Source organism: Aulonocara stuartgranti (genome assembly GCF_965226115.1).
Source record: "Aulonocara stuartgranti genome assembly, chromosome: 11".
NCBI classification, from domain to species: Eukaryota; Metazoa; Chordata; class Actinopteri; order Cichliformes; family Cichlidae; genus Aulonocara; species Aulonocara stuartgranti.
In genome coordinates, this window is record NC_138947.1 from 31,614,522 (window position 1) to 31,626,888 (window position 12,367).

Below are 12,367 nucleotides of genomic sequence, written 5' to 3' on the forward strand. Positions count from 1 at the left end.
GGGACTCTCCTCAGCTCTTACTGGGACAGTGGCGCGGCTGCCCCTCTGTTGGTCTTCCTTGGTCTCTTGTGTTCTGGGGGCCTCTGGATGTCTGGAGTTTTGATCTCCTCCATGCCTGCTTCATGCCCTGAGGGACGGGGCTGTGGCTCCCCACACTCCCTAGCAGATCGTTACATGGAGAGGCCTTTGGAATGCAAGCATGCTGATCCACACAGGTATGCACACAGGTGTACACACAGGTATTCACAGACGCGGACTACAGCTTTCTTGGCTGCTGCCTCAGGGCACATTGTGCGCTGTCTATCTTGCGTGCTGCACAATATCGTTTATTACTTAGTGTCTACTGATATTTACTGCTAGCTAGTTTATTGTGATGGTGCTGTTTTTTTTTATTATGTTGCTCTTTGTTGTTTGCTTTCTCTTCTGTTTTTTTTCTCCATATTTTTAGTCCATAAACTGACTAAAAATAAAACTCTTTTAAAATCCTGAGTTAAATAACATTGTCAGTCACACAGATGCTGCGTGACCTCAGACCTCATAATGACGGTCGTTTTCGGTGAGCTTCTTTCGCTTTAGTATTTCAACAAAGACCCAGGTGTTTTTTGTTTTTTTTGTTGTTTGGTTTTTTTTTTTCTTTCTTCCCCCCCTTCTCACCGTCTCTTCTCCCCTTTGGTTTTCTTTCTCTCCCACTTCTTTCATTCTTTCTCCCTGTCCTATCCCCCAGTCATGTCTGTCCCGTTTGTAGCAACTGAAAATAAAATAAATTCATAATTATAATAAAGGTCAATCAAATGGACCAATATGGCAAGGTCATGATGATCCACTTGGTAAAATAAATCCGCTTGGCATCTTTCTTGGCCTGAAGACAACAATTCTGATGGCTAAAGATCCAAACGGGACACACACAAAAAAAAAAGGAAAATATTCTGTTTGGCAATTGCTTTGATTGATTTTTAAGCATGACAATGACCCAAACACACTTCCGCGGTAAATTGCAGTTAAAGCATTTCTGGATAAAAAAAAAAAGAGTCATGGATTGGCCTTCCCAGAGCATGGACCTGAAGTGGTGTGGGATCATGTTGAAGTCAACATCCAAAGTATCTAAAAGAAAGCTTGTCTAAGAGAGTTCAACCTGTGATGTAGAATAAAAGTGCTCATACCAAATGTTGACTTTCAAGCTTGCTAGAATAGTATAAATTGTTTTTGCTTAATATTCTAGATTTTTTCATACATATATATTTGCATGTTTCTGCGCCTATTTCACCTTTTCTTAACACAATACAAAGAAATGATGGGTGAGTAAAAACTTGGTTGCAAGTTCTACAAACATTTCTTCCATTTTGACGTATATTTGTAGCTTAAATTTATTTATTTTTTACCACCAATTTGTACAGTACTCTGTATTTCAAAACTCATACAAGCATGCATCAGCTCTATGTGCTACTATAGTTTTTCTTTTGATAATGTTCTAATGACCGATGGACTTTAATTACTCACATTGCTGCAGTACTGTGTCCTACTCTGTTATTTCAGTACACAAGAGCTTTAATATGTTTTGGCACATTTTTCTTTTTCAACAACACTTGGACAGTTCAAACCGTGATAAAATTTACTTGTAAAAAATCCTCAAATGACTAAATAAATAATCAAAAGATGCATGTTTTTTTCCCCATTTGTCCTTTATTGTTTTCTAAAACTCAAATAAATGATACTTTCTTTAATACTACAATTCATAGAGCCAAAAAATAAGCTCACTATAGAATGTAAACTAGATCAGGTGAAAATAAATAGTTGAGGGCAAAAGTATCATGATGGCCACAGTGAAAAAAACAAACAACTTTTTACACTTCTTTTCCAGCACAGTGTGTGGCTCTGAGTCTTTTTTTCTTTCTGAAGGCAAATTCATTTTTTACAACTCCTAAATGACATATTAAGATTTTTTTAAAATGCATCACAACAGCCCTATAAAAGCATGACAGTGAAAGGCAGTGAGTTTCCCTACACCAAAAACACAGTTACAATCAGAGATTGGTAAATTCTGTAGCAGATACTACTCTTTTCCCAAACTTCCCTGATTATGGAAATTCAAAAAGCAGTTGTGGTTACGTGAGATACAAAGAAAGACACAGCACTTGAGGCATAACACTCGTGATGTCCTCTGACAGTCCCCAAAACGGCACCTGCCCCCCTCTCCCTCTCCAAGCTGCTCCGGCCAGTGACCTGAACCGTCATATCGTGTGGCTGCGTCTGGCAGAGGACTCTCCTCCACCAGGATGGGACTGCGGGTTTCATTTGTTGTGTGAACCTCTGCTGCCGGCGGCTGGGGAGGAACTGAGTCTTGGGTATCCGAGCTACTAGAGAAGATCAAAGCCTTGGACACTTCCAATCTGAAAGCCATGAGAGTCAAAGGTGGCACGGATGCTCTGAAATCCTGTCGATACAGGAGCCAGGAGTTTACCAAAGCCAGATCCGTGAGGTACCAGAGCACTGCTTGGGGCCAGCAGCTTGGTGCAGAGGCCGTGAGGGGAATTGCATAAAGATTTTTCAGTTCTCTGTGGAGACGGGCCGACATCTGGGCTTTCTCAAAGTTTTCAATGAGAAAGGCCGCGCTCCTTTGGCCATTTCCCGCAGTAGAAAGTATGAAGCCACAATGGGATCTGCGCAGCATCAACTTCCCATCTGAGCTCACAAACTCATCACCGATCTGTCCTCGAGCCCCTCCCACCCTGCCTGCTCCATGAACCCCAGCAGCTAAAAGGCGTTCGAGCATCACAGGGGTGGACAGTTCCTGTTTGCAAAGGAACACCATACTACCTTTGGGGACCATTTTTTCTACAGCACCTTCTTTGTCTGAGAGATCCACCTTAAGATCGACATGTAAGAGTAAGCCGTCAAATCCAATTAAAGCAGTGCTGTAGAGAGACAGTTTGTTGTTGTGCACCTTCCCAGTGAGAGGAAGTGGATATTGGTCAACTGCATAATCGCCCTCTCGTCTTAATGACTGGCACCCTGCTTTGAAACGACACAATAATGGATGAACTTTCCACAGGGGATCAGCCTGTTTTGAACCATCTGAGCCATTTGCCTCGTCACCACATTGATCACTATCACAAGTTCCTTTGTGGGGATTAGCGTTGGCTGGATACTTTGAAGAAGTCAGCTTCAGTGTGCGAGACAGCTCGAGGAAACGGGACAACGGGATGGCTTCAGCAATCAACGGCACCTTAGTCAAGTCTTCCCAGTAGAGCTTTGCACTGGGAAACTAAGAAAGTAACAATAGAAAAATAAATAAAATTAGGTTTTAGCATCTAACCAAAAATGAGGTAATAATTTCAGTAATCAGACAGGCAGAAATACAAACCTTCAAAGTTCCCATTGCGATGTGGATCCCAACAAAGCGTGCAACTTCCCTGGCCGTGACAGCGTCAGGCATGTTGGACAGTTTATTTGTACAGTTGGCAAGTTCTACCCAGGTATCCCAACCAAAGTACTTAGAGAAATAATCAATGGGCTCTCTGGTTCTGTTGCCATCTCTTGGTGCATTAGACGGGATCACGGATGTTGGCAAACTAAGGGGGGAATAAAGTCAAAAGAACATCAAGAGCAAATCTTACATGTATTTAACAGAGGAACAACAGCAATAATAGAAAAAAAGGGTATTTAGAGTTATTTCTATGTATGATAGTTTTGTAGACTCAAAGAAAGTCTTACTGTACCTTTGCGATGTGTGATCTGACTGTTGTGCGCTGATGGCCGAGTTCTTGGAGAAATAGGCCATTACTTCTGCTTCTGAATCAAGCTGAGGATCTGACAATTCAAAGCCACCCATATCCTCTTCATCGGGACTTTGAAGGAGAAACTCATGAAGATCTGGTAGGTGCTGCCACTCAGAGTCTGACACAGCTAAAGGACAGATTTATTAAGCTTTATTGACATCATCAATAAACAGCTTAAGAAAATCTCTCAAATATAAATACTAATCATTCCACAAAAGGGAACAAACCTTGTTGCTCGATGACCTCAGGATCTGAGAAAAGACCTTCGACTCTTGTTTCCTGATAGTCTGGTACAGAATTGATCGATTCACCTGTTTAAACAGACTCAAAATTAATATATAAGCCTTTAAGTAGTATTTGGAGAATACCAAATATAAAAATCAATAAGAAAGTCAAGTCTCTTCCATTTGTATAACTGAAAAATACTGGCGATCGTCAGTGCAACCCCTCAACCTGCTAGTAGACACACCTATGTCATCAATTTGAAAATCTTATGTGGTCCTTGTCATCATAATCACAAAACTTTCAGAACTTACTCTGACCTTGGTCACTGAGATTTTAACTCATCCACAATTTTTAGTAGATGCACCTATGCTATCAATTTGAAAATCCTAGATGACTTCCTTCTTGAGTTATTGCACTCGTAAGATTTTCAAAAATCTTGATCTCTGATATTGACATTGAGGTCACTGAGACTAAAATCACCTGAGAGTTTTAGTAGCTGCACTGACAGTAATAATTTGAAAATCCTCATCCCTACATTCTCAAGTTACTGCATTGACCAGATTTTCAGAAAACCTGACCTCTGAACTTTAGGCCAAGGTCACCAAGATCCAAACTCATCCAAGGTTTTTAGCAAATAAACCTGTGGTATCAGTTTGAAGCTACTATGCAATTATTCACAGACTTAGGGGTCAACGCTGCCCACCCGCCCATCCAGCAGGGTGATGACAATACCCCATCAGCCTTTTACGACTGAGGATTAAAAATGGTGGATTTCAAAGTAAGTGGAGGTCGAGTGAGTTACTTACGTATATCACAATCAGCTGTTTGACTTTCTGTCTGATTTGCATCGTGGGATCCCTCTGGGTTTCTGCTGGTCCCAGCAGATTCTACTAGGACCTCTCTCTCCTCCTCCTTTATTGGATAGAAAATACACTGGCTGGTGTTGAACTCTGGTAAGATGCAACAGTCCGTTGTCCTCTCCCCAACCTCTACTGCTAAAATACAAATCAAAGAACATGATTTAACATGGCACAGTGGTTTTCCAAGAGTTATACTCATTAGCCAGAAGGTGATTAGCCATGAGTGGAATCAGAGGTGACAACAGCTAAACTTTGGTTTATCCAATAATCAGAAATCCTGTTACTCTCAAAAAAGTAACATTTGATTTAAAAAAAAAGAAATCAAGAGATACTGTGCCAGGTGGTATGCAGACTGCAGAAATCAATAGTTTTATAATTACATATTGGTTGAGAAACCTTAATACTTACTTGGGATGACTGTATTTTCACTAAGTGCCTCTACATTCCAGCGGATGTGTCTGCTGCCATTTGTGGCTGGAACATCATTCACTATGAGGCTGCTTTCCTCTTTCACCAGAACAGTCCTTATATCGCGATGATGCAGCGGCTGCACGCTTGCAGTCTGTCTATTTTGACTAGTGGATGCAGTCAGTGATTGATTCGAACTGTTCTCTTCAACCTTGATCTCATCACTTCCAAGAACTTGTACCTCATTTTCAGTGATGTAGCCCAAACCCTGTAATGAAAACAAGTCTTAAGTATGCAGTGTTGAATTCTAACTAACATAGCTGGTACTGCAAGCGTCTCACCTGTGCTTGATTGTCGCTTGCCATCATCAGGCACTGCTCCTTTTCAGCAGTCGCTCTCTGTCTAGAAGTAAGGAACTTCTCCAGTATGAGGCCTGGAGACTGGTCCATCACCTTATCTTGTTCCGTTCCTCCATGGAGCCCTCTTTCCTTCATTACTTCTTCAACACTCGTGGTAATTGACTCCAGCTCAAAGACAACTTGGTCTTCGGGAGATTCCTCTAACGTAGAGGGGATGGAAGGCAACAAAGCACCAGGAACATCTGCTTTGTTGATATTTAATTTGGAACTTGTCTCCGGCTGTGCCGTCTTTGTGCCGATCTCACAGTCAATCATTTCTGAATCTGAGGTTATGGGACATTTTTCATAAACTACCTGACAATAATCCTGCTGTTTCTCTGAGTCTTTGGGAGCATCTCCAGCTGAAACCCTCTTTGATGGTAAATCCCTTTTCAGACGCCCTGTTCCTCTACTCCTACCTCTCGCAGAATTCATAACTGCTCCCTTTCCTTCTGCTTTTTGCCTCTGAATTAAAACTTCTTCTTCTTCTTCTTTGATCTCCACTTGATAAGTGGAACATGAAACAGTCTGCGAAGTCAGACTATTTTCAGTTGTATCAGTACTGACTAGGATAGATCCTTTATCATTATTTCCATTTTCAGAACTGCAGCTTGCAATTGATTCATTTTGAGGAACAGTGTCACGTTGAGAAGTCAGATCGTCTTTCTCATTCTGTTCCCCAACAGTGACTAAATCTACCTCTAGAAGTAAATCTTCCTTAATATCTTCCTCTGCAGTACCCTGGACTTCAAAATCAGAGCTGGAATTCCTTGGGGTACCTTGTTCTAGCTTCTTATCATCTGATGCCGAAGGTTTTTCTGTCTCATCAGTCTTTGTCTGAGTAGAGCTACTTAAAGTGGTTTCGGATGTGAAATCTGGAAGAGTCCCATAATGTTTCGCCTGTTCAGATGATGAGTAAATGATTGGCGATATATGAGATGGATTACCATCTTCTGTTCTGCTTCCATTCTTATCTTCATATGTCTTCACTTCAGCATCTAGAGGAGGTATGGGTAAAGATGGGGAGGGGATCAAAGCTGGAAAGGAGAGACTTTGTTCCCTTTCTTCTAATGCATTCTCTCCCATCTCTGTCTCAGTGTCCCAGTCTGTAGCAGCATTCTTCACCCCAACAAGCTTTTCACTTCCTTTGGGAAGCTGGTAAAGATCCATGGTTGAGACGCCTTCAAAGATGTTCCCATTGGTGTAAGTGAGACTGGGACTTTCTACAATATGCACAGTTGCCTTGTGCTTCTGTAGGGATGAGACTTCACCAAATCGCTCTCCACAGTCCTTACACTCTAAGGAACGCTTGGAATGAGATGTTATCACTCCTTCAGTCTCTATTTTTGAGGAAGCTTTACGTTTTCTGGTGTTCTTTGGCTTGGCAGGCGTTGGCTCAGGTGGTTGATGAGAAAGCTGGAGCGAGGACATCAATGAAAGTGCTTTCTGGTTCTTCTTGGGTCTTCCTCCTTTTTTCTTACCTTCTGCTGTGAGATTATCTGTGCACTCACTTGCTGGATGCTTGAGATTGTTGCTGTTAGTCTGTTGAGACATTGTCTGGGACTCATGAGGAGAAGCCTCTGAGGCTTGGGTTGATGCCTTGGAAGGGTCCAACTTGTAAACTTTCAGCTGAGGCTGTTTATGGCCTTTTAGTAGAAGCAGAGAGTCTTGCTTTATATTTGAGCAAGGTGTGTCTGCCTTTTTGACTTTTCCCCCTTTTTCCATGTCTGTCTTTGGCTTCCCATCCTTTGCATTTTTGCGTTTTTGCTTCTTTTGTATTATTTTTGTCTGTTTTTTCTTTGTAAGTATAGGCGATGCTACAGTTTTGTGCTTACTTATTTGCACAACACCTACACTGGCCACTTCCGTTTGCTTTTTCATCTTATTTTTTCTTGTATCCTCTTTGAGCTGTTCTACTTGTGGGGCTTGGGGCGATAAGGGTGAGTTTGTTTCAGCAGTAGATAATACTCTTTCTACTTTTTTATCCTTTTTTCCTTTCCTTCCCTTCTTCTGTGACGGTACTTTTTGCTCTGTGAGTTTTTTGGGTGGTGTCTTGCTTCTTGTCGCCTCTTCTTGCATTGGCTGACGCTGCTGCGAAGGCTTCCTCTGTTTCTTGTTTTTCTTTTCTTTGCTTTGTGGGCCAAATTTAACAACAAGGTGGGGTTTTTTTGACCTTTGGCGCTTGGCAGGTTTGGCATCAACTTGTAAGTCGTCTTGGTAGATGCTTCCCACAAAATCTTGCATATATCCTTGAAAGAAAAAAGCTCTGGCTGGCTTTCTTTTCCGGACTTTCACCAGCTCTTGGGCTGACATTACATTAATGGGTAATTCTGAGATCTTTGCCACCTTCTTAGACTGTAATTGCGACAGAACCTTTTCTTCAGCAGGCGGGTTTTCTGATTCAGACAGGTTATTCTTGGAATCTTCCAGCAGTTTGTCAGGTGGTTCTTCTTCAGGCTTCTTTTGTGTCTCTTCTTGTGTGTCTGGATCTATCACAGGGTGCACCTGATTTAGATCTACTGTTTCCATATGTGAATCAAAAACTTTTGTGGAATGGGTTTTCGATTCACTTGAAGCTTGCGTGAGTGTGTTTGCTTGAACAACTGTGCAAGAAGAAATGTCCTGTTCCTCTGGTTGTAAATATGTTTGTTCCAACTCAACGGTAGGCATAAGAGGTGGAACTGACAGGCTGGTTTCTTGCTCATCTAGAACGGTATGCTCTGCAGTTTTATCGAGAGTCTCTAGTTCTGTAGTTGGTACCAGAGAGGAGGAAGGGATTTCATTTTGTTGGATTGCTTGGGATTGCTCTAGCACCTCAGTTGGTATCAAAGCAGGGGTAAGTTCTAATATGACCATCTGCTCCAGATTTTGTTTAGGATCATCTACCTCATTCTGACTAACCATTTGCTCCACAGGATTAGAATGAAGCACATCAATATCCGGTTGCTGAAGGATCTGATGCATCCCCTCTCCCTCAGGTCTCTCTGCTTGTTCAGTTGGAACAAGTGTAAGCTCTGCATTTTCACCTGCTGCTATGTGAGGACCTAATACTGAGAAAGAGGGATTTTCTAGCTGTCCATCTGGAGTAATAGGTTCCAGTATAATTGTTTGCTCCATTGGATCATATGGATTGTTTGACGGGTCACCTTCATCTGTCTTAGAGTCTGTTTGTTTCAGTCCTATAAAATCTATCTGCGGTGGACTGAGATTCACATTCACCGGCTCTAACCCTTGTGATACTTGCTGCACCTCCAGTGGTGGAGCATGAGGTGGCACCTGCCCCAGTATGACAACTTGGTTCACTTTCTGCACATTTCCCAAAGACTCAATAAGTTTGCGAATCTGCTCTGTGTCAATATTGGCATCAACTTTTTGCAGGGGTCCGTTCGGCTCCACCTGTAGTAGTGTTGGTTGGCAGATGGATATCGGAGTTATAATGGGTGTAGTCTGTTTCACTTGCTGACCTTCTGGGAGAACATTACTGGCAGTAGCAGGCAAGGAATTGTGTTTAGTTTTCATGTGGTGCAAACGTGTCCTGGAACTCTTGAAAGTGGCCTTGCACATAGAACAGGGATACTTTGTTGCTGAAGCACCTAGAGACAATAAACGAAGAAACTTTATGGTGATGCTTTTAATTCATTTCAAGTCATGGCATTTCTATTTAACAACACTTTACCACTTGTACCAATGGCTTTTTTCCTTACCATCATTTTTTCTCGGTTGTGCTTTAGCTGTGGTTTCTCCCCCCTCTCCTTCAGCTCCCTCCGGCGAGTGTAACACCAAATGTTTCTGCAGAGCCTTGGACATGGTGAACCTCTTTCCACATTCCTTGCAAACATAAGGCCTCTCTCCAGTGTGTGTGCGCCGGTGATACTTCAGCAATGTCAGCGTTTTGCAAGGTTTGCCACAGTCAGTGCAGGCATAACCATCTTGGCCAAAATGAATTTTTTTATGAACGGTCAGCTCTGATGACTTGTTGAAGGCCTGACTGCAGATTGGACACTTGAAAGGTTTCTTCTCTGTGTGGGCTTTCTGGTGGACCATGAGCTCTGTGGAGTTTGTGAAATGTCGATCACAAACATAACAAGCAAACAGGGCATTCCTCAGTATGCACTGTTCATATTCTGCTGGGTGGCTCAGCTTGAGATGACGTTCTTTGCTCTTGTGATCGCTGAAGATTATATGGCACTCCATGCACTGGAGGGAAAGCTGAGATGCTACAGGGGAAAAGGGCAGAAGCAGAGTAAATACATATAACACACGTCTGTATCCCTAGACTCAAATCCATACAAAACATACATGCTCGCAAAAACAAACACATGATTCTAGGATTATTTCATTTGCGAATGTGTAGGTAAATTTGGATGGAGGTAAAGACAGGTTAAGAAACACCCGACAAAAATTATACCGCATAGTATTGCAAATTTTTTCCATGGCAATATTGTATCCATAATGGGAACCAAATATCAATAGTTTGTTAAATAAATGAAATACTATTAACAAAAGGGCATCTCATGCACCTCCATCCTGAGATAACACATGTAGCCAAGCAAACTCAGATTAAATTGACTCGACAAAAGAAACATCCCAAACTGGACACACTTAGCCTGACAAAGCTAATGGCTCAGTCACAAAGTTAAAGACAGGACAGCAACCTCCTTACAGCTACAAAAAACACGATTAAATAAAAAATTGTTTTGTGCCTGGTGACTGCATTGATGTTTTTCACATTCTGTGACCAATCCCAACTTGCTGTAACTAAATGGTTGCTTAGAGCTTGGACTGACAATTACTCATAAAGAGATTGTGGAATGTTTGCAAATATTTCCTCTCTAATTTACAAATGTAGACAGATTGCCAACATATTTCCATCAATGTGAATGAGTCTTTGTTGAGTCAAGTTTAAGAACATAGTTTGCAGTTGAAGAAAGGGAGGATAAATCGCAGAATATGCATATATAAGCATACTGGAAATTGTTAGAAATCAAAATAATATCGTACTGTGGGTAAAGTACTGTGATAATATTGTACTGTGGAGTGTCTGGTGATTCCCACCTCTAATATCAACCCAACCAAAATAATTTCTCACTTTGAGTTTTGTCTGCTACTGAACATTAGATTCTATTGACTGTACAGATTTAACCAAACTTCAAACAGTATCAGCTTAATGAAGCAATGTTAGGTTTACATCTTGTAAAAGTACTGCAAAGGATACAGTCATACACAGTTAAATACTGTAGATATTGTTTACAGCAGAATATGATGTCTCCTGTAATTCTAAATTTGAAATAATAACAATCAAGCAGGTCTCTCAGTCCTCGACAACATATAACATGGAAAGACAAGTAAAAGACTCACATGTGAGAGGCATGACCAGCGGTTTGGACATATCCATCTTCAAAGGATCTACCATGGCCTTCTTGGAAGGAACATATTTCCTGCCGTCACTCACAGCTTTCTCCTGCTTTTTACCCTTTTGCCCATCACATCCAGCATTCGTGTTAGTTTCAGGTACCGCTGGTTTTGCAGCTGTGTCCACGTCCATCCCTACCTTTGCAGGTGTTTCTGCTGATTTTAGCCTTGCTGCACTTCCCTCCGGTGCAATTACCTCCTCAGTCTCAGCAGCAGCTCCCTTGCTGTCTTTTTTTTGTGCATCTAGCTCATTTTGTGCTGGCTGAGCCTCAGTGTCCAGCGGTGGCTTTGAGGTCGCTGTGGTCACAGGGTTTGACCCACTCTGAGCCTGGTTTGCAGTCTGCATTTGTAGTCTTTCTTGTTCAGATGTTTCTGCGAAATCAGGTTCCAGACAGAAACACATATGACTGATAATTACACAGATATTAATCGCCCTACCTCATTTACCTTTTTGCCAAGACTGCGGGTTCTACACATTTTAAAAGGAGTGAAAAGCATCTTTGTAATCCACATAGCGACAGCTGGGGGACTAGCGCATATTGTTACTGAGCTTGTAACATTTGCATTACAAAAAAAACAAAGCAAAAAAAACCAAAAAAAACAACAACAACATGGGGCTCAGCCGCCACAATGCGGTGTTAAAGAATAAAAAAATAAATAAAAATTAAAGACATGTGAAAACATTTGAGGACCATATTCCTACTGGTGAGTTCCTTGAGCAATGTCTCTCTAATAACCAGACGAAGATAATGGTAGCCTGGTTAGCCTAATTCACTGATTTGCGGTAAAAATCAGAGTGCAAAATGCGATACTTCCGCTCTGATAAAGCGCCAAATACACTAAATAATATTTCTCGATTTAAGACCATCCATCTACACAGACGCCCACTTACACAGACACGGTGTGTGGAAGTAGGAGGATGTAGATTCAGCGTTACCTAGACTCACTCGTCCGCCCAAACATCACCGCGTCGTTTCTGACAAAGCCTGCACGGAGGAGATGCAGACATCGTGACGTCACGTCTGACAAAGCTCGCGGAGGAGTGACGGGAAATGTGGTTTTCCAGCAAGTTTGGGCCACTCTGAAAACTGTTACTACCGGTTGGCTTCCTTGACCAGTGTTAAGTCCGTTTCAGTTTTTTTGTTGCAACAAATAAAATATCAGAAGAGGGAGAACAAAAACCTTTAAAAAAAGTGTAATATTCATTTTTATTGTAAAATTTCCAGGAATCCTCAAAGTGCAGGTGTTCACAGAGACACAAAGACTTTGTAGTATAACCTTCATAAAC

At 41.7% G+C, this 12,367-nt stretch overlaps 2 protein-coding genes and 1 long non-coding RNA gene across 5 annotated transcripts in view; 1 reads left to right on the forward strand and 2 right to left on the reverse strand.

Annotated features, from left to right (window-relative positions):
- LOC309717043 (sialic acid-binding Ig-like lectin 14) overlaps positions 1 to 12,367 on the forward strand; it is a 287,651-nt gene that overhangs the window by 59,856 nt on the left and 215,428 nt on the right. The gene's annotated exons all lie outside the window — the stretch shown is intronic.
- Positions 1 to 12,367, reverse strand: part of LOC309717046 — a 104,997-nt gene that overhangs the window by 32,382 nt on the left and 60,248 nt on the right. The gene's annotated exons all lie outside the window — the stretch shown is intronic.
- Positions 1,661 to 12,086, reverse strand: znf576.1 (zinc finger protein 576, tandem duplicate 1). 3 transcript variants are annotated; one of them, XM_082553169.1, is made up of 10 exons: positions 12,017 to 12,086; positions 11,026 to 11,451; positions 9,372 to 9,884; positions 5,611 to 9,260; positions 5,270 to 5,537; positions 4,808 to 4,996; positions 4,004 to 4,087; positions 3,717 to 3,903; positions 3,362 to 3,569; positions 1,661 to 3,262 (listed from the first exon to the last, which is right to left on the reverse strand). In XM_082553169.1, the coding sequence occupies exons 2-10, from the start codon at positions 11,423 to 11,425 to the stop codon at positions 2,051 to 2,053; spliced, it is 6,711 nt and encodes a 2,236-aa protein (XP_082409295.1). In that variant the 5' UTR covers positions 11,426 to 11,451; positions 12,017 to 12,086; the 3' UTR covers positions 1,661 to 2,050. The 3 variants fall into 3 exon arrangements, with proteins under 3 accessions (XP_082409295.1, XP_082409296.1, XP_082409294.1); XM_082553170.1 differs by having other exon boundaries at positions 4,808 to 4,993; positions 11,972 to 12,085; XM_082553168.1 differs by having other exon boundaries at positions 11,972 to 12,085.

Bases quoted from the DNA above. Each gene is read 5' to 3' on its own strand.
- znf576.1 (XM_082553169.1), bottom strand. From the start codon at position 11,425: ATGCAGACTGCAAACCAGGCTCAGAGTGGGTCAAACCCTGTGACCACA. The intron at 3,570-3,716 runs GTACAGTAAGAC...TTCCCCCCTTAG, and splicing joins TCAGATCACACATCGCAAAG to TTTGCCAACATCCGTGATCC. The intron at 3,263-3,361 runs GTTTGTATTTCT...TTACTTTCTTAG, and splicing joins TCGCAATGGGAACTTTGAAG to TTTCCCAGTGCAAAGCTCTA.